General features: G+C 39.8%; 1 protein-coding gene across 3 annotated transcripts in view; it reads left to right on the forward strand.

Annotated features, from left to right (window-relative positions):
- The window catches only part of RASGRP1 (RAS guanyl releasing protein 1), a 154731-nt gene that overhangs the window by 120766 nt on the left and 6532 nt on the right, over positions 1 to 27433 (forward strand). For 2 of the 3 annotated variants that reach the window (XM_075192817.1, XM_075192815.1), the window contains exons 2-13: positions 9233 to 9414; positions 19767 to 19872; positions 21348 to 21410; positions 21515 to 21646; positions 21745 to 21898; positions 23050 to 23223; positions 23333 to 23449; positions 24035 to 24310; positions 24530 to 24610; positions 26021 to 26125; positions 26328 to 26437; positions 27246 to 27390. In XM_075192817.1, the coding sequence (XP_075048918.1) occupies positions 9339 to 9414; positions 19767 to 19872; positions 21348 to 21410; positions 21515 to 21646; positions 21745 to 21898; positions 23050 to 23223; positions 23333 to 23449; positions 24035 to 24310; positions 24530 to 24610; positions 26021 to 26125; positions 26328 to 26437; positions 27246 to 27390 (1539 nt within the window). In that variant the 5' untranslated portion in view covers positions 9233 to 9338. The remainder of the gene's footprint in view (positions 1 to 9232; positions 9415 to 19766; positions 19873 to 21347; positions 21411 to 21514; positions 21647 to 21744; positions 21899 to 23049; positions 23224 to 23332; positions 23450 to 24034; positions 24311 to 24529; positions 24611 to 26020; positions 26126 to 26327; positions 26438 to 27245; positions 27391 to 27433) is intronic. The other variant, XM_075192816.1, reaches the window with a different exon arrangement.

Genomic DNA, 27433 nt, shown 5'->3' on the forward strand with positions numbered 1-27433 from the left:
CTTCCTGCTACTAGATCTTTTAAATCTGGCCCTCAAATTGGTAAACATCTAGGGGCTCAATTAGAGGTGGATATACTTTAAAAAATAATAATAAACAAAAAATAATGTAAGATATGCATTTCTGTACTGTGCATGCACACCAACAGGGTGTATGCATACATATATATTTTGTTGTTCATTTATGACTGGTCTTTCACAACTTGCATTTGTAATACAAATGCACCCACTTGTAAATGAGCCCATTAGTTGCTTAGCGTACAGACTGGAGCACAGACTACATAGTGTGAGATAACCATAAGTCCATCTATTGATCAAACTTGCCAACTCTCCCGGAATGTCCGGGAGACTCCTGAAATTCGGGTAGATCTCCCGGGAGAGCAGGCAAATATCCCGCAAACGGCCTCTTGCTGTAAAAATGACGCGATTTGCGGTGAATCGCGTCATTTTGGCCCTGCAACAAAAGCAGCATTTTTCCGCGGGGGACGGGGCCAAAATTATGCGATTCCCGTGCCCCGCCCCTCCCGCCCTCCAACCACGCCCCCTGCCTGGGATCTCCGGGAAGGAAGTTGAAAAAGGTTGGTAAGTATGCTATTGATGGCTACAGCATGCCACTCAGAGCTGGTAAACTAAGAAGTACATTGCAAATGTCATTACGGTGACAGCAATAAAGTCAGCTTGAGATCTATTCCATGGTGTGAAATACTATTTCACCTTGTTATAAAGTTGTATTTTAGCTAGTTTGATAATGTCATTTCATGGAATGTTTAAACAAATCCAACTGGAGATCAGATCAAGTTACTTCTAATAAGTGAGCAAAAATTGTGTAATACTCCCTAGCAGATGATCACAATATCTTGCCTTTGCATTTAGGGGTAGTTTATTAAAATTGGTCATTGGGTCCATTGCTAAATAATTAACTTTGGATTTAAATAGAGTGATATTTGGTGTGTACTGGTATTACAAACATTGTTCAACTCCAGCAACTCACATCTTCCACTCATAAGTGCTAGCAATTTGTGCTGGCTAACCTGGGGTGTGAAGTCTAATAGGAGCCCTGGGTTTGTACTAGGAACACCTATTATAGAGTAAAAGACTTTGCTAAGAGGGACCCAGAGGTCGTGGTCTGCAGCCAGTTCCACTAGGCAGCTGCTGACAAGCGGAAGTCGCAGAGAACAGGAGAAAAGTGCCGATGGTGGTGCTAACGAAAAGACGGGTTAAGCTAGGTACACACTGGAAGTTTTTCAGCTGATTATCAGGCCAATCACCCAATAAACGACCGTTCGGCCACATATCGCGTTAGTGTGTATTATTACACAATGAACGACAGTGTTTCAAAGTGCTGATTGTCGTTTCATTTTCTTGGTCGTACTATTTAATAAGCTCATTCCAATCACCTTCCCATCCTGCAGTGTGTACGCACTCACGATCACAATCTCCATAGTGTTTACAGAGTCATGGTCTTTTCAGCCGGTTAATCAGTGTGACCGGTATGAATGAATGCATATTGTGCTGTCATTCTCTATAAACCACTATAGGACCAGATGAAGAGCACAGATCTGAAGGTAAATCATGTGTAGTGTGTACGCATGAATCGCTCGACCAATCGGACCTACAGTCGTAGGTACAATTGTTGTAGATAACAGATTGGTCGGAAAATTCTCCAGTGTGTACTTAGCCTTAGCTATCGTATCCCCCTCCCCATGTTTGGGTAGCAGCCAGAAGCCCTTTGGTAGGTTTGAGAGAGTGCTTTAAATAGAATGGCTTGATGAAAAGAGGCGCGTGAACATTGGATGCTTTTGCCGTCTTGCAGCCATAGATTTTGGTGTACTACTGTAGAAGCTGTGACGATTTATGACCAGAGATTTTCAACATGGAAGACATTGAGTATTTGCAAAGAAGAAGGTAATTTGAGTAGAAAAGACGCAGGGGATAAATGAGCTGTGGAGCATATATCACAGGGACTTTCAATTTGATATTTTTGGTAAATCGCAAGGATCAATTATGTAAGTGAAATCTGTCTGGAATTTGAAGTCATTGCAATAAGATGACAGAGAAAAATCATCTGCTTTTATGTTTTTAGAGCCAAGGCAGAAAGATGACAAGAACTTGAAGTAGGGATAGAAGAAAATGTAATATAATGCAGACCAAAGCTTTAATTTACTGCAAATCCAATGTCCAGGATAGCAGCAGTAGAGAAATTTGTTTCACCATAGGAGATGTAGGCATTGACTGAAAAATGAAATTAATCTTTATTCATTGGACATGAATTATGTTTACCTAGTATGACCTCTGTGATTCAAGCCAGGCATTGGAGTTTTCCATCTTCTGTGAACAATATTTCACAACGTGACTATAGTTCTACAATAGAGAGCTGGGGGTAAATGTATCAAGCTGCTAGTTTCCGGCGGGTTTGAAAAGTGGAGATGTTGCCTATAGCAACCAATCAGATTCTCGTTATAATTTATTTAGTGCATTCCACAAAATGACAGCTGGAATCTGTTTGGTTGCTATAGGCAACATCTCCACTTTTCAAATCCGCCAGAAACTCGCAGCTTGATACATTTACCCTTCTTCTAGGAGTGCGCTCCTCCTTGGAAAGAAGAGAACAGCCCATTTGTATGGATTCATCAGTGGTAGAAAACAAAGGTTGTTGAAGACTGTGAGTCATATAAACTTGTACTGCTTTATTTCCTTCTCTAAATGACATTCTCTGAAAAGAGGACTACATTATGAAATAAAGGATTCAAATCATCAAGTGTTGTTGGGAGATCCCAGGATGTCATCTCTTCTTTAGTACATCTAGGAAGAAAAAATACGGCAACTAAAGCATCATCATCACAACCCTGTCCTGAGGTTAAATGTCTAAATTGCACAATATAATGACTCACACTTGCACATTTATATCTCTAGGTGTGCTTTATTGGGAGCATGTATAAAGCTAGTGCCTATTTGGGCACACGCACCTATAAAACAGTGCCAGGCAAACCAGACAGGAGCAAAGTGTCTATGACTGTGTGACCGAACAGACAAGTTAGTTACAAAGAGGATCACCAGAATTACAGTCAAATTACCTAAAGGTTCCAGATTGAAGCTTCTGCCTTGTCACATTATTTAAATCCTGGTTTTATTTCAACCTGTATCATAGTTGTCAATGGACCACTCATGTGACACTGTTAGATTCTGGATAGCAGTGGCCCTAATATGGCTGTCATATGAAGACAGGAGTCCTCTTGTTTTAAAGAGAGGAAACTCATATGTTGCTTGTGATCCAATGCTCTCTAAACTCTCTCAAACAAAATGAATGTAAAATATTTAAGAAAAAGGTGTTCTCCTACTTTGCTAAGACTCTCGGTACTGAAATGAGTAGCACACACTATTACAGAGATGAGAATTACATTGCAGTGTGAGCTTTTTTATATGTAAAGACATTTGGGCTTAAACGAACCTAGGTGTTTTTCATCACTGGAATAATTGCAGTGGGGTAGGATAACAATGTTGATAAGTGCACACAGTGTGTTGCACAGGAATTGGTGATCAGATGCACCTTACTGCTAACTTATTACAGGGATACTCTGCTCAGCAGCCTATTAGAGACATTTGAAAGGAAACAAAATCCAGGTAGCCCAATGACCCAGCCCAAGGTAGTCCACTAAGAGACTGGCCTGGGGGTCAAATGCCCCTCAGGCCAGTCAGCCCCTGGTGACTGGGTTGTGGATACAGCAAAATTTGCACAATATATTACTATTTATTTACCAGTGTACGCAGGGATTTTGATGATTTAATGAGGTAACAGCAGCCAAGCTTTCTGTACAATAGGCTAAGAAACAATGTCACTCTGTTATACAGACTTACTGGATCCTTTAATCAGACTTCCTGCTCATGATTAATTCTTCAGGTCACCGACAAGGAAGTGATACTCTGCTACTTGCTGGATCCTGCAAACAGAGGTGTGTTGTTATGTGCTTTTATGAAACATAATTAAGACATTTTTGGTCATATCATTATTTAATGCAACAAGACATCAAGTGGCAGCATATGGTATCACAGCACAGTTTATAAAGTTAAAAAATATGAAACCTTTTATTAGAGAACACAAATCTTGTGCTGTATTTATCCCTAGGTACAATATACTCTTAGAACGGTCTCCGATCCGGGATCTGTAGAAGGTGTGATTCCATTCGCATTTAGTGACATTGTTATGCCACGATCATATCCTATAGATTCTTGGATAAGTCCAAGCCACTTCTTATGGCTTGTACTGGACCTTGTTCCTGGAGAGTGCTAACAGTGGTTTTGGTGGGGAGCACATCTTCATGTCCTCCCTGAAGCAGCAGCCAACATTGATCTATCTGCACTGTTAGTTGAACAACACAAATAGGAGTGAGTGGTTTATAAATGTCATGAAAAGAGAAGAACTCACAACTTTCTGAATTACTATATAGAGACTACACATATGTTGGCACTTCTCCTAATTGCCAATTATAAGCAACCCTCTAGTTTATTTACATAGATGCAGATTTGAACCCTTAACAACCATCATACACTGAATTTATTAGTCTGCCTTGCACTAGACAATGAAAGCTAAATGCTGATTGATACAGGTTACCACATAATGCATGTTAGCCTATATTAATACATAGCTCCTTCTCTGTTTTAAAAGATTTGATCCTGCACCTGTGTGTATATAACTTTTTTTTGTATTTTATATACCTTTTTTTTCTTTTTTTTTAAGTATTTCAATGGAAGTCTCATGATTGCCAAAGTATTGACTTAACCATTAAGAATAAACACACATGCCCTGCAGACACCCGCAGACATGTTTCTCTGGAAATTGTATGAAAAGGTTAAATAATGGGATATTACAGTGAAAACATTAGTTCTGTGGAACTGCATCTTCTGCTTCTTTTGTTTCAATGTGACCAAATGGCTTTTAATAGAGACTTCCTCTAACAGGAGATCCACTCATATGTAGTTAATTACTTCTCAAGTGGGAAATATATCCTTTAAAGGGAAAGTATACTTAATTTTTAGGTAGTATTTATGCTTCATCAAAACATGTGGGCATAGGATACTCTTACAGAGAGGACATAATTAAGCAGCAGATTTCCATGTGTTAATATAGATGGGAGCTGCCATAGTACTTCAATAAGGAGACAGTGATCCTAGTGGCCAAATTATAAAACCAATGGTAGAACATTTCCTTATAAGTAAGTAAAGCCACTAATTGATATTGCATACCTCCCATTTCAAATTTCTAAAGCAGGACATGACCACGCCTACTTAAGAAAGGGGGCGTGAGCACATCATGTTGAGGGTGTGTCTGTCACAATGGGCTTGACCACACCCTGGGAGCATGTCTAGAGCTTCTGAAGCACTAAGAGGGTAACCTCCCTCCAAGAAAGGAAATTGCTGTGCAAAACATAGGTGCATCCCCAATCTGGACAAACATGGCAACCACAGGATAGTGAGACAGTCAACTCAATTTAGGACTGTTGGGAGGATATTGATATATCTCAAAGGCTGTGAACTATCAGGTTCAATAATATACATTAAATAACTGAAGTGTTTATATATTGCTAGTTGTGTGCACCATGCTCTGTTTCACTTCCCTGCAGCAGGTTGTCATGTAGGAGGTGTCGAAGTCAGCATATTGGATAAAGTCATTTCAATTAAAATCGAGCAAACTTTGTTGTCTTTGTTTGAAAAGATGCGTACGGTACGCTACGGCGTGGAAGGGCGCGCGCAGCTGCAACACGTGGCAACAACAGTATTTAGTATTTTACATACATTTACACAAACACGCACACTTGTAAAATAGTACACATTAATGGTAGTTGCAACACATAGTCATTTATGTCGAAATATAGTAGTATTTATATGTAATATTATAAGTTCTAGGCATATCAGTAAAACACATGGTACACGTTGAAGGAATCTAGTCATGTGTGGTACCATACTAATCCTCTTCACATTTGCAACTGTCCGGTTCACTCTGCGAAGGAATCGCAGAGTGCATACGCAAGTTATTAATGTTAAGGAATTATGGACTATTATGATGAGAAATCTTGGCGGGAAGATCAGAGCTCATCCCTTGGAGAGATGACCCCCTCCTTTGGATTCCTGAGCTTAAACTAGCCTATGATCTGCAACCCCCTGGACCCTCCTGATGCCTGGACCAATAGAAGCAAGCCACACCTTTGCATTGTTTTACTGTATCTCTGTTTGCATATAAGCAGCAGCTCCTCATCCAGAGTTCAGTCACCTAGACCACAGACTTCAGGACTGAATGACTGTTCACTGGATCCAGAGCGCCTGCAATAAGTAACGGCTGTACTTATTATTATTTCGCTAATATATATATACTGCTACTTTTTGAGAATAAATCTTTGTGCGTTGGAAACACAAATCGAGATTCGACAATCGTTATTGGATAGAGACAAAACGCTCATAACAGAGGGAATATACTTATCTAACTAAACTAGCGGACCGAGACTGACAGTGACTAATTAAACTAGCAGACAGTGATGTCACAGCAGCTTCTCAGCTTTTTCACCTATATGAGGTGCCCATTTCACCCAAAATGTGCCTAATGTGCCCAGCCACACTCCCCTTATAATGAAGCTCTGCCCATTTTTACAGAAACCCCATCTCTTTTGGGGTCCACTAATTTGAACTAAAATGGGACAGTTGTGAGGTATGTAACACTCAACAAAGTATTTCCCTTTATTGCTAGAGGAATTTTTCAGTTTGGGGGTTTAGTGGTCTTTTACTTTGTCAAACAATGATTTTTAATGGTTAATTTTCTTGATTTTTACCAACCAACTAGTTTCACAGTTGGACAGGTGGGGGTATAATTACTTTATAGGGAATATTCACTCACAATGTACCTATTTGTTTGGTTTTTGAAATGGTTAAACTACATGGTATTGACAGTAATGTGATGTGATGCAATAGGTCTTACTGGTTACCTCTACATAACCGCTTAACATTACATATTCCACAACCGCTGGAGACTCATAGGTTGTTTACGTCTGATTCAAATTGTATTTTAGCTACAAGTATAGAGATCTGCATTGTATATTAGCCACCATGTAGGTTTACTTTGTGTTGTCATTGGAATGGCTCCATATGTGGGTCTGTTATAGACTAGTCACCAGTACTTAGGTCTACTTACCACAAGAATAGGAGGGCTGATATATAGACTTTTCAGGTGCAGCAAAAGCCTCAACGCTCTACCCCAATTTAGCTGTAGGGCCCAGTGATGCTGCTCTAGCTTCCTGGGCCCTCCATTCTGTGCCCGTTACCCGCCACACCCTTTGGAACCCATGTAGCTCAGCATTAGATACTTCCACTGGCCTTAAACATGAAGCTGGCCCTGTCTCACATGGGCTTTTCCATCCATCCTTTGGTATGCAGTATTTCTACTTTACTTCTGTGCCTAGAAACTGCCACTGGACAACCCCCAGCACTCTTGACTGGTGGATAACACCAGCCATTCATCAGTCAGTATTGTGAGCTGTTTAGTGGTTTAAACTGCTTCCAGACACAGGAGTAAGGTCAATAGAGAGAGGTACAATTAAGCGGCTTCATGTCACTTCAAACAGAAAAAAGTGCACAGATCCCCGATCCTGCTGCCACAAGAGATCTGGGGTCTACATGGCTATAAGATAATCAGGGATCTGCAAAACTGCCAGAGATTTGAGTGGTCTGCACAGCCACCAGATTTGGGGGAAGGGGGGTGTCTGCACTGTACAGTCACCAGATTTGGGGGGAGGGGGTGTCTGCACTGCACACCCAACAGATTTGGGGGCGGATGTGTCTGCACTACACAGCCACCAGATTTGGGGGGGGGGGGTCTGCACTGCACAGCTACCAGATTGGGGAAGGGGGTGTCTGCACTGCACAGCCACCAGATTTGGGGGGGGGGGGGTGTCTGCACAGCTACAAGATTGGGGAAGGGGGATGCCTGCACTGCACAGCCCCAGAGTCTTGGCATTATCAGAGACAACAGCACTTGGTGCTATTCATTGCATAGCCACCTGAGTTTTGGCCATCTGCACCATCACAATTTACTATGCCGATGCTGGCCTCCCTCTTAATCAAAGTGTTTCCTTTATGCTGTCGGCGAATGGAGAAAGTGCTTTGGGCATAGTGCTTTCCCCGAGAGGGTTCCAGTGAAGCCGGGGAGGCTTCAGCCGGATCTCATTGACAATGAAATGGTGTTATTTTGATGCAAAAAGCTTATTAAATTAACAAATGCTGCTGTCCCCATAGAGGTCTGTAGGGACAGCTGTTACCTCCAGATAATTAGATTAATGCCAGAGCAAGCTATGATCTCTCTGACGTTAACCCTTTGATAAATAACAAAAAATGGTTTGAGAACCTTTTGCCGGTGTTTACGGTTCACGACTTATTAAATAGACCCCTTAATCCCCATGTCCATTTTTAATGATAATTCACCAAAATGACAAAAGATACAAAAAAGAGTGTTCTGGTATATGAAATAAAAATTTTAATTACTCGAGAATAAATATTAATTTGATTTCATAAAGTATCTGTGGATTGCAGTGTGTTTGCCCTGAACATCCTGACCTTGTAGTAAAGTTAGGACCAGGCATCTGCCTGCATTATTGCACAGTGGACGTACTTAAAAATTCTCAGTCCCAACTTTCAGATTGGAATACCCTAAGGAGAGTATTGTCTGTAATAGAGGTTGTTTATCAGAAATGCACATGATATTTGGGGATGGCAATGATAAATGGCATACCTATGTTTGACACTATTTCTGAGAACATTTACAATGTGGTTAAAATATTTTCCTTAGAAATCTAGTGAGGTTACCTTGAGCTGCATGTTTGTTTGGTGATTCATACTTTGGGTGGGGATTGTTGCACTATTCATTCAGAGTTTACATTTCTTACAGACTAACGTGTAAGAAGACAACTGACATGTTTGTAATCAGATGTAATACAGGTTGGTAGAGTCGGATTCCTGTACAAAAAAAATGTTAAAAAAACCCATATCTATGCCATTTTAAGAAAAAAATTATTTCCTATGAAGAGAAGTAAGAATACTGTGCTGTGTCTGACATGGGAGGAGGGATAGGAAGAGGGCGGGTTTCTTGTATCTGCAGCAACGGGCTGTATAGATCCTGACATTTCCATGCTTTGTCCAATGATATGTGTCTAACTGTTACTGTGATTGTAAGTTGCTGTCTTTCTTCCTTCCTCAGTAGACCTGCTCATGGCTGTTCCACTATTCCCAGACTTGCCCTGGAGTTAAAGCAAATCATCCATTGCACCTCACATCCTAAACTTCCCCAGGTCACTCCCATTCGAATGATGATGCCTCTGGGACAGCTCATCAAAGTAGCCACTTTGGAGGAACTCATACAGATGTGCATTCAAACTTTCGGTGAGTAATCAAAACCTTGTTCTCTGCTGTCCGCTTTGATCTTGGATTTACACAATTTAATTTCCAATTTGGTAAAAAAAAAAATGTTTTGTACTTTTAGATTTTGTTTTTTCAGGGTAGAAAAATGCCTGTATCCAGGGCCCTCATAACAATATTTTGGGCCCCCGGGCAAAGCAGTGCATATATATATATATGTATATGGACCCTGCAGCCCAAGGGGGCCTGTCGGAGGCAGCACAAAATAAAAAAAAAACCTGAAAAAAAGAAAACACTTACCTTGCGGTCAGCTGGCGATCTGGCTCCCTCCCTGGTCTTTTCTTTTTTTTTTTTTTTTTTTTCAGGTTTTTTTTTTTTTTGTGCTGCCTCCGACGGGCCCCCCATGGCTGCAGGGCCCCCGGGCACCTGCCCATTGTGCCCAATGGGAAAGACAGCCCTGCCTGTATCACATTAGCTGTTGCATGCGTTTTAGGTGGAGGACTTGCAATATTAAAAACCTTTTATTGCAAATTTACTGCTCAGAACCTGCTGAATGTAGCCCCATCAGGTCATAGTGTAGATTTATGCTGATAATGTAAGGAGCTATTCATTCCCCGTCACTTCTCTACTTCTGTAACCTCATATCAGAATCATAGTAGATAGTTGTCAGTAATAGCCAGCCGTGGCAGTGGATTCACTTAGATTGATTTGTTTGTGCGAACACAAATATTTTCCAATACAGTTATTCCCTGTTGATTGTCTGAGCTGCTTGCTATTGCACAATTTTATTGTTGGCTGTCAATTCCACCGGGATACCACTGTGTCTAACCCAAGTTATTCTTTTCTCTTCCTGGATTCTTTGGATTCTGCTAATAAGTTTCTTACTGTTTTTCTTCTAAAAGCATATGGAGACTAAATAGCTAAAATAGCAGGAATGGGCAGACATTACTAATCCATTAACAAATACAGTATTAAAGATAGTTTGTGGCTTTTTATAATTATCTAAACTGTTACTTTGCTTGGCATAAACATACTCTTGCTCTACTATATCTATTCACAGGTATTGTTAGGTCTTTATCAGTTTTCTTTACAAGTTTCGTACATTAAGGACTATCCGCGTAGCTGAGATTTTTACGTGCATAAGGTTTCCTTTATGTTTTGATAGCTGTGTGTTTGCTCCTTACTGACAATTAACACTGTTAAGGTTGCAAATTAACACAAAAAAACAGACAAGCAATTTCCAGGCACCAAAAATAAAATAAGCACATCATTCTGGGGGAAAAATAATTATATGGAATGGTTTGCTTTGTGTAAATCTAGGTACAGACTGATGCAGATCACACGATAAATGGCTGTTTGGTCAAATATCGCATTAGTGTGTACCCTCCCACAATCACGTTTATCATACCAAAACATATCGCATCTGTTGATTTGGTTTTAAAAACTTCCTAAAAATCACTACAAACGATGGAACGATGTCGGGCAAATGCGCAAGTATGTGTGCACTCACGACTAGCAGTGTAGACTGATATTTGTAGAGTGTACAGAGTCACGATCTTTTCAGCACATGGTTATGAGAGACGAAGATCACAGATCTGAAGGTCATTCGTGTAGGTGTGTACACCTAAAGCTGCATGCTCATCGGGACTTTGTCGTTGGTAAAATCGCTATTGAAATCGCATCTGAAGTAAGGTGCAATAGTGTGACACAGAATTGTTCAGACAAATTTCCCTCCCCAGTAGAATATACAGTTTAGTTTTTAGTGTCTGGGACACATGAACACAAAAAAGTGTCTTATCCAAGTTTACAAGGAACTGGAGGTTTTAGTAAGTTTTTAGATGTCAGCACCCCTAACCACAGAGCTGCTTGTAATAATTATTACTTCCTTTTTGTAGAAACTACAAGCTGTGACACTTATCACTCACATGCATGAATTATGTAATTATGGTATTTATGTTAAGTCAGCTAGCAAAATTTGTACATGCAATAATGGTCTTCTCTGGTGACTACATACATCCTGTATCCAATGCGCTTCTCTGGTCCATTGTAATCTAAACAACCCCACAATGATTTTGTATCTCCTTTTGTATACCCCATGGGAGAGCTATGCTGAGAGCATACTCCACGTGTTTTCTGTTTGGAATATCAAAATCACAATGAAAAGTGGAAACATTTCTGCAGATGTGCAAACGTGGGGCTGTGAAGAAACTATTGATTAAACAAAGAGAAACAACATGGGAAGGGACACAATAGTAAATATAAAGCATGGATTATTTTAGTCTGGAGATGTCAGGATATCTGGTGTTGGAGTAAAGAGATAAGGATTGTGTCTGTTTTGAAAGATTACCAGTGAGGTAGCATTGCTGTCTGCTGAAGAATTCCACTCGATTACTGCAGATTAGTACATGTATGTATCCTCTAAACCTCTTTGATGGGACACGTGTGTGTGTGTGGGTGTGGGTGTGTGTGTGTGTGTGTGACAGTGCTAGGCTGGCATGTCACAAGAATCATGCCTGGTAAGTGAAAACGCAACGACAATGACATATTGAAGGGCCACTTAGAGTTAAGAGACACACTAATAACATTCATATATATTTGGGGTTTTGGAACTTATCTGAAATACAATTTTTTTGCCTATACACAGCAGACTTCCTGTCATTGAAGGACCCTGCAGCCAGCTTCTTTTAAGTTAGTCGCATATGGGCCAACTCCACTGTTCAGCCCAAAGAGAGTGATCCTATTCCAACTTTGCTATGCGTGGGTAGGAATAAATGTATCATGCCTTCCAAATGTCCTGATTTCAGTGAGACAGTCCTGATTTTAGGTCCCTGTCCCGCTCAAGGACAAGTTTATCCCACAGGTGGCAATGTTGGGGGAAGGGAGGTATGTAATGGGTAGCTTTACAATGCTAAGCAGCCCTCTGGGGGTGTGGCCACACCCCAGCCATAGTCATGTGCCCCTGACCCGCTAGTGTGGACAGACATGTTAGGAGGATATATATATTACTTAAAGAAGTAATCCCAAGCAAAAAACAAGGTGTCCTTTTCAGCATAAATCATTGTGTGGGGCTAGAAAAATATTGTTGTTTATATACCATTTTTCCTTGTTTTTGTTTCTTCAGGTTGCTATTAATGATTTATAATATTGTAGTGTCATGGTCTACCATGGCAGCCACAGTCACATGGCACATGATGTAGTGAGCATGGAGACTTTGGAATGCCCCAATGAGCTCGGTCTCCTATGTGTACCATCTACTTCAAATCCTTCACCTCCTTGCTTCCTCCACCCCACCTCCTTCACCTTTATATGGCTGGCTGACATACTGTGTGCCCTCCAGAGAGATATTGAAAAGGAGATAATGATTTGTACGAATATAAATGAGTATCTGATGCATGCTTAAAAAGTACATAAACCACTATTTAAAGAGATAGTAAATCTATGTGGAATTGCTGCGCAGAAAATGTGAATGGATAATAAAAACAGATAAATCAAAATAGTTTAAAACAAAACATAATTCTATCTAGGTAAGAAAAGTTATATATGTGTGTGAATGTTATTGGTATATGTTTTATACAGGCAGCATGTGTTTTATATTCTACATTATCTGAAGCCAGAAGCTCATACTGCTTCTTTGGAAGAGGGATGGGCAGACTTCGTTTCCTTCAACGGCAGATCCAAAATGGTGGCCTAGAGTATGAAGGTTAAAGCAACCGTAATAACATTGGTCTGAGTGACAAAGTCACTACGTTTTTTTAAAATGTATTCTCCCTGCAGTACCCTTGCTCCAAGCACTGGACATTCTGGTAATTTAAATTGGGGCTCTTGAGTATGTAAATGATTGTCTGGCTTCCCTCTCCGCTCCCCTGCTGCTTCTTATCTTGTAGAGCAGATACCAGGTAGAGCAGGTGGGGTGTGGTGGTTGTTGCTTATGATGCGAATAGACAATAACTGGGATCATTTGGGTAGAAAATAAACAGAATTGGTAAGAAATTAAGGAAATAAAAAATGTGAACTACTGAAACAAATAAATAAACAAACAAATATAATATATATAGACAATTAAATAATAGAATGGGAACAAATAGAAAAATGAAAAAAAATAAAAATAAATGAAGAATTAATTATAATGTGGAAAAAAAACGTTGAAGAATGTGCAGGATAGATTGGGGATAAGGGTCAGGGTGGAGAAGCAATGGGCACTTAGCCAGATGTACTTGAGGTATGATTTAAGGTGCAGTGCTATGGGTGGATAAAATGGGTACAGTATGTTTTGTGGAAATGTGTATGTGTAAATCAATAAATAATGGACGTTGCAGCAATTGGGTAGAAGCATATAGGGGAAGAATAGAAGTTAAACATCTTAAGTAGTAAATACTAAAAACAAAATTAAAAATATAATATAAGATACATACGTGTCCGTAGTGGTCTGTGGACTGTGTTTCAAATGCATTTCACCACCAGTTGTGGCTTCATCAGTGGGTTCTTTTGCAAGATTGAAGTTGGCTCTGTGATCATGTGATCATACACATCATTCTGCAGCTCCGCACCTTGCCCTAGCCTGTCACTGACTGAAGGAGCAGCAAGAACCAACGCGTTTCAAGGTGCGTGTCTACGCTCAAGTCTCAGGTGACGCCTACACAAACTAGAAGTTCACCTATGTGTGTGGAGAGGCAGAAAACTTTAGAGTCGCAATGTGTAAAACAATGCATCGAAGCTCAACCCCCCCGCTTTAGTACCACCCCTTTCAATAAAAGAAGCGTTGCCGTCTTTTTTCCCCCTAAAATACTGCTCAGTTTATCCGAACAGCTTAAACTTAAAGTAATCATGAGTGAGGGGACATTAAAACTACAGAGGGATTTTTTTGGGGTCTTATTAAATAGCACAAAATGAATCCGATCAAAAGTATAGGATGAGACCTGAAGACAACTAGGTCTGAGTTGGTGCAAAATGTCAGTCCTTCTGCAGAGTGGGAATGATCACAAATGGCTCTTTGCATAGTAAGGAATGTTCCTAAAATGATGTCCTCTCTACCCCTTTGTCACATTTTAGTTACCACCTCTCAGAAGAAGATTGCGTTTCCGCACTGCTCCAAAAAAAAACATAATTTGCAAAGAATGCCCCCCCCCCCCTCCACCCATCTACTTCCCTCAGCTTGTGCAAACGTCTGCTTCTCCACAGACGCTGCCACCTTACTCTGCACACCCATGCCCTTTAGCTAGTCGTACTTGGAGTATATCTGTCATCAATATATATATATATATATTACGTAGCTCTTTACAGTTGGGGACAAACACTGTAATAAAGCAATACTGGGTAATATTGACAGACACATGGGTGAGAGGGCCCTGCTCCTAAGCTACTACATTGAAATCATCTAGTTGCATGGCATTGATGATGATGGCATTACCGAAGCTGGTTTTGCACGAACATAAACGACCTCTTCTGCTTTCAGTTCCTGCACAGAGCTAATGCACAGCCTGATGGGCTTGTGTGGTCTCCGTGCTTTTGCCATTATTTCTTGCTACACGTTTAAAACAATAGATTCATTTACAGATTGTTAAATGCAGCCACTTAAAAATAAACAGTAACAATAACCCCGTGGTGTGCAATTAATTTTAGAAATGAAACATCCTGTCCTGAAAGGTGGAGATCGGGGTCAGTGAGTTCAGAGACTGTTGCAGCCTTACAGAGCTGAAATGTCGCTGTCACAGCACCAGTCAGATGTTGTTTGATGTGAGAAACTCCAGCTGTGTTCAATCAATACAGAATTACATCAGGATACTTTCTTGCTGTTTGTTTGAAGCAATTAACCATTTCTTTGAGGGGGGACATGTTACATAAAAACAACAGCAGTCTTTGCAAAATAAAAAAAAAGTACCACCTTGCTGGGCTTGGTGCATGGCTGCAGTGCAAGGTACATTTCACAGGGGTTATCTGACCAGACAGCAAACATGGTAGTCACATGTAGGGCATTTTTTGTGCCTCTTTAGTGGAAATATATTTGCCCATTTAATTTGATTAGGATGTGTGTGCTCAAAATACTGACTATTTGAACATATGGATCCCTCACTCTGAGTTGAACTTTTGCTTATTTCCACAAAGCACTTGTCTGATCCTCATTAAGGTCTTGTGTAACAAGGTAGTAGGTTCTCACATACACTAGTACAGTGTTTCTCAACTCCAGTCCTCAGGACTCCTTGCTTAAGCACAGGTGTATTCATTACTGACTGATACATTCCAGCAGATCCACAGGTGGTATAATTATTTCCCTTGTCACCTGGAAAGCATGCACTGTTAGGGGTCCTGAGGACTGGAGTTGAGAACCACATCTAGAGAGCCTCAGGTTAGCAAATGTATCTATGGCAGGGTTTCCCAAACCCAGTCCTCAGGGCTCCCCACCAGTGCAGGTTTTCTATATCTCCTTGCTGGAGCACAGGTGTATTCATTACTGACTGACAGATTGTAACAGATCCACAGGTGGTCCTAATTATGTCACATGTGATCCGGAAAACCTGCACTGTTGGGGAATACTGGGTTTGGGAAAACCTGAACTATGGTGAATGTAGTTGACAGCCAATCTCCATCCATTGTAGGTCCACGACCCTAATGGGGGGCTGTTTGCGTTTTAGTTATTGGTTCTCATCCCACAATCACAGCAGAATGGCTAAACTAGATCCTGGGTCTTTATGCTCCTGTGGAGTAGCTGAGTGTCGGTAATGACCTCATTCAGTACTTAAATATAGACACAATGCTCCATGGTGTTGCTGCAGATGGCATTGATAAGCTCCACCCTTTTTCTGTCTCAGTATAAAATCTGACACACAGGGCACAGAAGGTAAAAGGCACATTTCTATTCTAAAATTTGCAATATATAGATTGTAAAAATCATACAGCGCTGCGGAATCAGTGGCGCTATATAAATAAATGGTGATAATGATGATACCCCTGTGCTGAAAAAAAAAATATTTGGCCAAATTGATATGGCATCCTGTTTTGCTGTGCTCAGTAAATGCTTCTTAAATAGGAACTCCTAATTAATGATAGTTATTATTTTTTGTGCTGGGAAATTGCTTAAATATACACACTTCTATGTAGCACTAAGGGTTGTTTTTTTTTTAAATGTGTCAAATTGTTTCTGTGGACTGCCAAATTCACATGATACTGGTTGGCTGGATTCTGCAATAAACAAGTAGATGTTTCCATTTGATTGGACAGTCTAGTGGATTTTTATCAAATATGAAAGATATTTTGAAACAGATATGTGTCTTATGATGTTAATGTATCTAATCTTGCCAACAAAATTGTTTATAAATTAGGTTGTTTGGGCCTGAAAAAAATTGCTCAGCCAATAATCAGATTGTGTTTGTATGATGATATAATAGTCTGTTATTAGCCCAGATTAACTGGCCATCATAATGTGTATGTGTAGTATAGTTATATATATATATATATATATATATATATATATATATATATATATATATATATATATATATATATATATATATATATCTAAAGTATGGGCAGGAAACAAGGGAAAGGAAGTCTGTCTGTCTCACAGGAATGGATCCTAAGGTGCATGGCCAGGCACGAGAGCCCATGAGAGGACAAATATAAAGGATCTGCGCACTGGCTACTCTATGGCTTCCTACCCTCTCTGCTGTTACTGCATGAAGGCACTATCTCTATCACCTGCACATCACTGACTTTTCCAGGTCATTCAGGACCTGTTTTTTCATAGTCTTGAATGGCACAGAACATCTACACAGTGTGAAATGGAGGAGTAGGAAGGCACTTGAGAGGACTGTAATCATTGTAAGTGGCATGGTTGGAGAGGTGGGCAGTCTGTTTAATGTACAGCAAGCAGTCGGTGTGTAAATATCCTATTAGGGAGGGTCTGGCTGGTAATGGGACTATCTCTGCATTTTGTGGTTTGCAGCATGAGTATTTTTCTTTCTGCAATATATGCCTGACAGTGGGGGATTTCTTTATGCACTATATGGCTGTCAATGGGATGTATGTCCTCATCACACATTAAATAGAAGATAAATCCTCATATACCTGGCATAGGAAATTGTACTGAGGGCTAGACTTGCTGGGTCAGTGTTATGATGATGGCTATGTGATGATAAGAGAATAGCAGACATATGCTGTGTTGGAGAATGTGGTCATTGCTAGTCATAATGTGCTATGTCATATGGCCCCTTACAGGTATGCAACCTTTAAAAGGCTATTTTAAAAAAAAAAAAAACCCACAATCACTAATATAGTTGCCACACAATCAGTACTTTATGCATAATTAATCACTGCCAAAATTTTTACTTGCCACAGAAGAATTCTGCTCACAAGTTTCAAGCCATAGTGTGGGGACTGTTCTTGTAGCACAATGTTTGTTGACCAACAGTTCCACCCAAGGGGTAAGTTTTTTTATCAAGCTGCGGGTTTCCGGCAGGTTTGAAAAGGGGTGATGTTGCCTATAGCAACCAATCAGATTCTAGCTGTCATTTATTTAGTACATTCTACAAAATGACAGCAAGCATCTGATTGGTTGCTATAGGCAACATCTCCACTTTTCAAACCTGCCAGAAATTCGCAGCTTGATAAACCCCCACATGTCTACATGACTTCTGAGCAATAGGTGTCATGGGAACAATATACAGGGTTACATGGCACCAGAGTATTTAGTGAACTGCATTGTCTGCTAATTTAGACAATAAAAATCTAATTGTCCCATCATTATAAGAAAGCAGATTAATTTTAGTTCTGTATCAAGCATTGTATATTAAATTGCATTTGTCTGCCAAACACAAGTGAAGGCAGCCATTTTGAGCACTGACTCAATGTTTGTGAGAATTCCTAAGGATCCAGTGTCATGATTGAGTTTACAGGTACGGTGTAAGTGGGTCAAATGATCCGGTCATCGTTTATGTAAGCTGATTTTACTAATTTATAAAGGAGCTTCCACTAAGAGGTGTGACTTTAGAATTCACATTATTCAAGAATGCCATGATAATGTGGGATTGTCCACGTCATGTTTACATTATACATGTTTCGAATTTAAAAAAACATTGTCATGTTCTGATCCAAGCCCTCTTCAGTATGTTGTGTAGTACCCTCTTATAGCCTGTATGAGTCTCTGTCTCTATAAATGAAGGTGACAAGCTGAAATAACAACAGTAGCAACCACAGGATGTCAGAAGAACCTTTCATCAAGCTAAATGCTTACAGATTTCTGTATAAAGTTTCAATTAATGCATCTAGCAGCAATGGTTTTTAGAAAACATTTAAACTGTCAGTGAGTGTTGCCACTTAGCAGGGGGCTTGCTCTGTTTGTTACCTGGAGATCTGGATGGAACTGGAAACCCCCAGGGACTGATTCTTTTGTTAATGTTCCTCCTACATTTCCCAGCACAGAAAGTCTATTGTTTGTCACTCTGAAGGAAAATGGAGGAAAATTGCAATCACATTAGCATTAATACAACAACTTTCCCTGAATGGAAACGCGGCAGGAAATTTTCTGCTAACCTGCGAGAATACAAGACGTGAAATGGAGAAACAGCCTCCTTAATTTAGTTTTATGTTCCATGACGTGTTCCTCAGAGTAAATGACAGATTATGTGCTAAAGTGGTGTCTTATATACTCAAACTGATCCTAGAAAACAACTTGCTGCGCTGTATAATAACCCTGAGTACCTCTGCATGCTATTTCTTATGTAACTAGGACAATAATGTAATAACATGTGGCATGCTGGGAGTTTCACAGCCCTCATAGTAACCCATTAACCCTTATCCAGCAGGTGGGAGATGGCAGCAGCATCCACACCTGAGACTAGTGGACAGAACGGTGTGGTCCTGCAGTGTGTGACACATACGCAGTCATATCGTTACTATGCTCAGCTCGAAAATCTCTTCTGAAACCACTTCTGGTGAAAAGAGAGCACTAGAAAGGAAGCTTGAAGCTGGGTGTGAGAGACAGAAAAGAGACCAGTAACTTCCTGTAGAGCATGTATATGCTCAACAAGCTAAAAGAGACACTAAAACTGACTCAAACTAAAACAGCATTACATCCAGAATGATGCCCTTGTTTTCGTTTTACATTCACAGATCATCATCATCATTTATTTATATGGCGCCACTGATTCCGCAGCGCTGTACAAAGAACTCATTCACACCAGTTATATACTATTGTTCACCTTTAGTTGGTGTGTTTAGGTGATACTTGTTTAGGTTATAATAGACTACAAACAGCAGGTAACTCATTGACTTGTACTGTATGTTAATCCTGTTCTACTGCAAATACTAGTGCAGTAGAACAGGATCCATCTTTCACATGCAGCAACACTTGTAATCCTTGTTTTTACCATTATGATTTCCAGATTCCGATGGGAATGTTTGCCAGAGCAGCGAGCTAGTGCAGATCATGCTGACCATGCATGGGTTCCTGATTCCCTCTGCAGACCTGCTCCGCAAGCTCAGGACACTATATCCTTTCATGCACAGTGCACTGGTAACTGCAAAGATCACTACCCAGAACTTTGAATGAAAATGTGCGTAATATACACTGCTATGGTCTTGGTTTTTAAACGGTTTAGCCACAAAAAGCAATGACAGGCACAGAAGTTGATATGAAAAATATATTCAACACACAGTACATGTATATAGCAATCTTTCATACTAAGGGCTTTTTTGGAAAGCCAGACACTGCCAGTGATTGCTGGTCTCCATGGAAGAGTATAGCAGTGACTTGCTCAGTGGTGATAAGTATCTATCAACAACTGTAGGTATTTCTGTTCCTGCCCCATTACAAATTTTGTTTCCCTGAGAACAAAACCCCTTTCTGTTGCAAATTAGATAACATAATTGAATAAAGGTGTATTCACTATGATTTAATCATCTTTTTGTTTTCATTCTTCCTCTGCTCCAAGTACTGATGTTGATGAGAGAATACAAAATTTATCCAATCTCATCATCTGCATGCTCACAGCAGCACATAGTATTTCAGGGTATCCGTGCGATTGTGTGAGGACAGAACTGTATGACAAGGGCAGTGTTACATAATTACCATTTTAAAATCTTTACCAGAACACTCGTAACCAGTAAACACACTTGATGCACAACTAGAGAATAAAAGTGATGGTAAGAATTGCATCTAAAAGGCAGAAATATCAGAATTTTATGGTGCAGTTGGCCAATACTGAAAAGCATGGACCATTCCAGGGCCAAATGTTTAAAATCTGGGTCTGTCCCTGAAAATTAGGAACAATTGACAACAATGGTATAATGATGTGATGAGAGGAATGTTGTAATAAATAAATCACAGACTGAGAGTTAAATAGTAGAAGGAGCAGGGTCCCTAACAAGATTGCGGTGTCAATCACACTCCTACATGAAACAAAGTTGATATATCTAACTTGTTGGTGTTCTAATCTAGATCTATGGATCTAAGCACACGTAACTAGCAGGTGTTTATACATGTGTTTGTGAGAGCTACAAAAACAAGTCCTCTAAAATGGAATATAAAGGAAATGCCTTGAAACAACCCTACACACAAAGACCCGAGCATGTGTGTCACTAATGACAGGCATGTGCTACTGAGGCTGTATGTAACTAGGATTCTCGTGGGAGCAGCAGTGCCTGGCAACAGAGAAATTACGTTCAGTGCTTGTTTATCTACAACCTACTTAATCCTCATCCTGTCCCAGAGAAGACCGTGTAGTGTTACAACAATATACCTGACACACTGCACCGAATCTCAGTATATAGCTAATGTTATTTAAAACAAAGACCATAAGATAAATCAACCAATTGCAAACTAATCATCATTAGAATGTCTCATAAATTTCTATTCACGACTTGTGTAAGCTGTGTGATTATAGTCTATCTCTTATGTGACCGGAGTTACACTTCTTTCATGTCACTTTTCTACATATGTCTTTACCTTAACTGAAATTCCAAACATATGAGGAGTCTCTGGAGAAGAGGTCTTTGCTGTTCTGTCTCAAGATCTGCTACTTTGTAAGGTAAGATGACCCCATTTCCCCAAATCGTACAGCAAAGCTTTCTCACTATGTTCCTATATGTACTGTGGTGCTAAGTCTTTCCTTCAACCTTTCATTCCCCTTAGGTACTGGATCACAGAACTGTGGACTATGTTCAAGGTGGACACACGTCTCACACAGACCATGGAGGAGTTCCAAGAGATGGTGCAGGCACAAGGGGAGGAGTTACACTTTCGTCTTCTTGATACTGCTCAGATGTGAGTGATCAGAAAATGGGCACGTGAAGCATAGTATTCTTAAACTATGAAAATTTGTATTTATTTGTATTTTCATTTATTTTTTAAATCCATTCTAGTAACTCTCGGGACTGGTCTCGAAAACTGACACAGAGAATAAAACCCAATTGCAGCAAGAAGAGGAAAGTATCACTTCTGTTCGACCACCTGGAGCCACAGGAACTGGCGGAACACCTGACTTACCTAGAATTCAAATCATTCCGCAGAATTTCTGTAAGTGACTTTAGCAGAAAATATAGTTTCATCTTCAATCTCTTAAATTACCATTGCACCCTCCCTTCTATCGGTGCTGTCCTGTGACTATGATTAAACATAGGTCCTAAATGCCTTTTCAACAGCATATTCTGACTGTTGGATCTGAGAAAGAAGACATGCTTGATCCGGTCTGGTTTCATCGTTGTGATCATTGTGTTGGGGGCTGAGGGCTACTACGTCAATACAAACATGACTCTAGATGTGAGCAGTGCTTAAAAGGAACTCGGGGCCCATAAAAAGGCTCTTGCTGATCTTAAAACACTTGAACTTTAAGATCTTAATCCGATTTCTTTTTTTTTTTTTCAGTTTATGCCAATTTTAATGTTTTTTTAATACTTGTGCAGTTTCTATGTTGCATCCGTTTCAGTTATAGATTCAGTGTAGGGCTTCTATCATTGACATATGTACGTATGTATTTGTGGAACAGAAAGCCCATACAGGACCCCACTGCACATGTTCCACTCCCGCACATGCCCAGAAGAGCAGAGCAGGTGCCTCTGGAAAGGAATTCATACCGCTCTGGATACACATGGCCGGGGCCCCTATTCACTGCAAGGCCTCAGGACAGCTGCAATAGCTGTAGTACCGTCCCTATATGTAGTGTAGTGGCATGGATTGGTACAATGTTCTCTAATATTTCTTGTGAGAGCTATATTTTCTTGACCTGTTTACTTTTATCCATTGAATTCCTAAGGTATATTGTCATTTCTGTATTTACCATAGAAGACATCTATGGGGATGCCTAGGCACCACTGATCAGTAGGGCAGCTTAGACATGGTTTTACTAGAAATAAATTTACAATTTTTTTCTTATTTTTGCTACTTGCTCTTTTCAACCAACTAGTATTCTCACTACGAAATAATGGAAGAAGGGTTGTTGGATAAAGAGGTATAAGCAGGTGGGATGCACAATTACTTACGTAGGGCTAGTTACTAAGTTGGGGCTAAGTTACTCACAATGACAAAGACATTTCACTCACAAGTTCTAACATTTTGTTCTATTGATGCATCTATCAATTGAATTCTTGAGTTAAACTTTGAGATATATAAGAATTGTGAAACTGTGTAAAGTTTTGGTTATATTATATCCTTAATTTTGTTTCCTGCAGTTTTCTGACTATCAGAAGTATATTGTGAATGGTTGTTTAAAAGATAATCCCACTATGGAACGCTCTATCACTCTCTGCAATGGCATCTCTCAGTGGGTCCAGCTGATGGTTCTGAGCCGACCGACTCCCCAGCTCCGAGCCGAGGTCCTCACCAAATTCATTCATGTGGCCCAGGTGAGCAGCAGCTTCATGTAACCTGACTTTTTACACCCCTGGTCTTATATTGTGATAGTAGTAAGATACCTACAATTACTTACTCTGTTTTCATGTCTTGTCGTCACAGAAACTTCAGCAGCTGCAGAACTTTAACACTTTGATGGCAGTTATTGGCGGTCTGTGTCATAGCTCCATTTCCAGACTCAAGGATACCAGTTCCCATGTGTCCCACGACGTCCACAAGGTAAATAAAATTCAAATTAATTTTTTGTAAACATCTCTGTATTGCACTTTAAAATTAGTAAATCATTGTGCTAAATCTAATATATTACGTTGCATTTAGGGGTGGGCCCTTCATGTTTTAATCTGTCTCCTCTAATGTATGAGATTCACAAATTTGATCAGCCTTCTATATGTACTATGAATATAAATCCTATATTTCCTGAATCGATTGTGAGACCTAACATTTTGGGGAATATTTACTAAACTTTGGGTTTGAAAAAGTGGAGATGTTGCCTATAGCAACCAATCAGATTCTAGCTGTCATTTTGTAGCATGCACTAAATAAATGATAATTATAATCTGATTGGTTGCTATAGGCAACATCTCCACTTTTTCAAACCCGCTCTTAGTAAATATACCCCTTGGACTGATTGATGGTCCTTTGATTTGTGTTAGATACAGGACAGATCACACTATATGAAAAGTTCAGGCTATTAGCAGTCGTATGGAGGGAAACGTTATGGCATCAAACAATTCTCCAGTTCTTCATAAAATAACTAGCTCTAAATTAATTGTATAACAATGTTTTTTTTTTTTTTCATTGCAGGTCCTTAATGAGATGACAGAACTCCTATCCTCCTGCAGGAATTATGATAATTACCGTAGAGTATACAATGATTGCAGCAATTTCAAGATTCCCATTCTTGGGGTGCACCTGAAAGATCTCATTTCTCTCCATGAGGCCATGCCAGATTTTGTGGAAGAGAAGAAAATCAATGTGCCTAAGCTACACTCCATGTACAACCATATCAACGAGCTCATTCAGTTACAAAATATAGCTCCACCACTAGATGCCAATATGGATCTTGTGCATCTCCTAACAGTGAGTTATATAATATGTGTTTACCTCTTGGCAGTTCCATTGTAAATATGAGGCGTAACATATTCCCACTTCCCTTACAGCCATGCTAGCCCTCGTATAGCCATGCATTTGTAAATAAGGTCTCATTACTTGTCAATACTCATCACTTCCAGCCTGTGAAGTAACATTGCGCACTTAATGATATGCTAATTAAACCTTATTCCATGTTGTATTTATCAGCTCTCCCTTGACTTGTATTACACGGAGGATGAAATGTATGAACTGTCGTATGCAAGGGAGCCAAGGAATCATCGGGCACCGGTAAGAAACTTAGGGCTGGGGTATTTGAGTTTAAGAGACAACCTCATAATAGGACATTAACAAGTAGACATGTAGGAGACTGGGGGTGAATTTATTAAGTTGCAAGTCTGAAAAGTGAAGATGTTGCCTATAGCAACTAATCAGATTCTAGCTATTATTTATTTAGTACATTGTACAAAATGACAGCTAGAATCTGATTGGTTGCTATAGGCAACATCTCCACTTTTCAAACCTGCCGGAAACTCGCAGCTTGATACATTTATCCCCAGGACTCTGAATAGGCATTAGAAGCAGCTGCCCTAGGTTTAAGGGGGCATGAAATCTAGAATTGAACTCATGTTTTTGTGCTTTGCTATTCTGTGCCTTCTCAAATTAATTTTTGGTGTTATAATATGATGGCCACGTGACAAACCGATGTGTAGGGTAACAGATACAGATGAACAGTGTAACATGGGTGCTGAAATCTTGTCTTGTAACTTGATATATACTGCCAACAGATGCACATTGTCAAAAGTAAGACCTATGTTTTGATTAGATGATTTCTTTTTATTGAGGTCAACCTGCAATTAGGATAGAAAGTACTTTGTCACTGCATACATTAGAGCTATCACTTATGTAACACTCATTACTTGCTTGCATAAGCAAATACAGTAGCTGAAATGTGATTCACATTTTTCCATAGCCTATATATTCACGGCCAAGAGTAGGTGTAAGCGGATATTGTGGAACTCATGTTTGTATGAGATAAGGTGCGTCAATGTTAACTGTTAGTACAAGATTTAAATGAATATAGCTGCTTGCTTATATGTTGGCCTTGGTTGCACGTGAAAAACTTGAAAAGTGCTCGTCTTGTTCTCCAGCTGTGTCCCAGAACTACAACACATTGTGGTGGGAAATGTTACTGTGATTGCTGAAAATGAAATGATGCCTGGGTGTAAAGGAGAACATAAACAGCCGTAGAATTTCACCAGTGACCCCCACACCTGCGTGCACACACGTATTATCATTGAGCCCTGAAGGTGGAATTACAGTACTGCCATTGGCTGAGAATGGCAGAGGGTTCTGTAATGTATTCCCAGCTGTCACAGTACAGTCTAAATGTTAATCATTGACTGCACATAAGAAGCAGCAGCATGGTCCTCATTTGTTGGGATTTATTTTATCAGGTTTTTATATGGAGAGAAATAGAAGCATATATTATTTATTGGAACTGCTTAAACTGTCTGTTGCCTAAGATATAGGCCAAGTGCTTTGTTTATAGAGGCTTGTAAAAAAAATGTGCTTATACATTCATTCTTTGTATGTATATATTTAGTTCTATTATTCCTATAGTGGGATAATGTAATTAATTGTAGTATTAAAAGTAATTTTTTTTTTCATGGATATTCACCCTGAGCTCTCTCCAAACAGCCCGTCACACCCTCAAAACCCCCAGTGGTTGCAGACTGGGCATCCGGTGTTTCTCCTAAGCCAGACCCAAAAACCATCAGCAAACACGTGCAAAGGATGGTAGATGTAAGTAAGATTTCTAGATAAGTGTGTCTAACTTTAACCTGCTGTTCTGGGTCTAAATATATCTTTAACCAGGAAACACAACTTATGGCTGCTCTTTGTATTCCATCTTGCACATAGCCCAGGTGTTTGTGGTTAATGTCACAATGAATTACTCCTGGTTGTGGTTTTGTATAATGAATATTCTCTCCTCTAATCTTTTTAGTCTGTATTTAAAAACTATGATCTGGACCAAGATGGATACATATCCCAGGATGAATTTGAGAAGATCGCTGCCAGCTTCCCGTTTTCTTTCTGCGTCATGGATAAGGACAGGTGAGCAGACCTCCTAAAACTCAACCAAATATGTGACACTGCATTTATATATTGTACTAAAATATAATCTACAAAACAAACATTGGTGATTACACATCAACCACTGCTTACATTAATATTTTAAGATGAATGTTTGTTTATTTAACCGATGGTGTGGTACCTATTAGCTGGAATGCTTGGGATAATGTTTTGCTTTCTGTATACATCTACTAATTATCCCTGCACTTCCCCCCACAGTAATCTCGGGATTCACCGCATCATTAAATTGTTTAGCAGTGCTCCCAGAAGCCTTTTAGAACTCTGTTGATAAGAAATCTCATACCTGTATATTAGAAACAAGTTAACCCGTGCATGATACTCATGCATTCTAGTCAAATCAAGCTACTTAAGGTGTTAAAAAGGTTCTTGTCATGCATTTGGGCCATAGCCCAGGCCTAAACCACCAACCACTCCCCACTGTCACCCCCGGCAACCACCAACCACTCCCAACTGTCACTTCTCCTTCAAGAAATATATATATATATATATTTTAAATCTTTATAAACACTTTTAACAATTAACAAATTAAAAACATCTTAGTGTACCAAATTTCAGCCCTTTCTGAATTTTTTTTTCCACACACACAAAGAATTTAGTAGGTCAGTGTATAACTCCGCCCAGCAGGTGGCGCTGCAGCTTGGTTTTATTTTCTCCACACAGACAGACTAACACACGCCACTAGACATTTATATTATAGATAGTACTAGGGACATACGACACCCTAAGCAATGCTGTAGACTAACTCACTTAGTATTTGACTGTCCTATAGGGTGGGTCAAATCAGCAGACAAGAAATCACAGCATATTTCATGCGAGCCAGCTCAATATGTTCCAAACTGGGCTTGGGCTTCCTCCATAAATTCCAGGAGACCACCTATATGCGCCCGACCTTCTGTGACAACTGTGCTGGATTTGTGAGTAGCTCATATTTAACTGCAGTCCTTGTTAATATGACTA

This window comes from Mixophyes fleayi, chromosome 12 (genome assembly GCF_038048845.1).
Source record: "Mixophyes fleayi isolate aMixFle1 chromosome 12, aMixFle1.hap1, whole genome shotgun sequence".
In the NCBI taxonomy this organism is placed as follows: Eukaryota; Metazoa; Chordata; class Amphibia; order Anura; family Limnodynastidae; genus Mixophyes; species Mixophyes fleayi.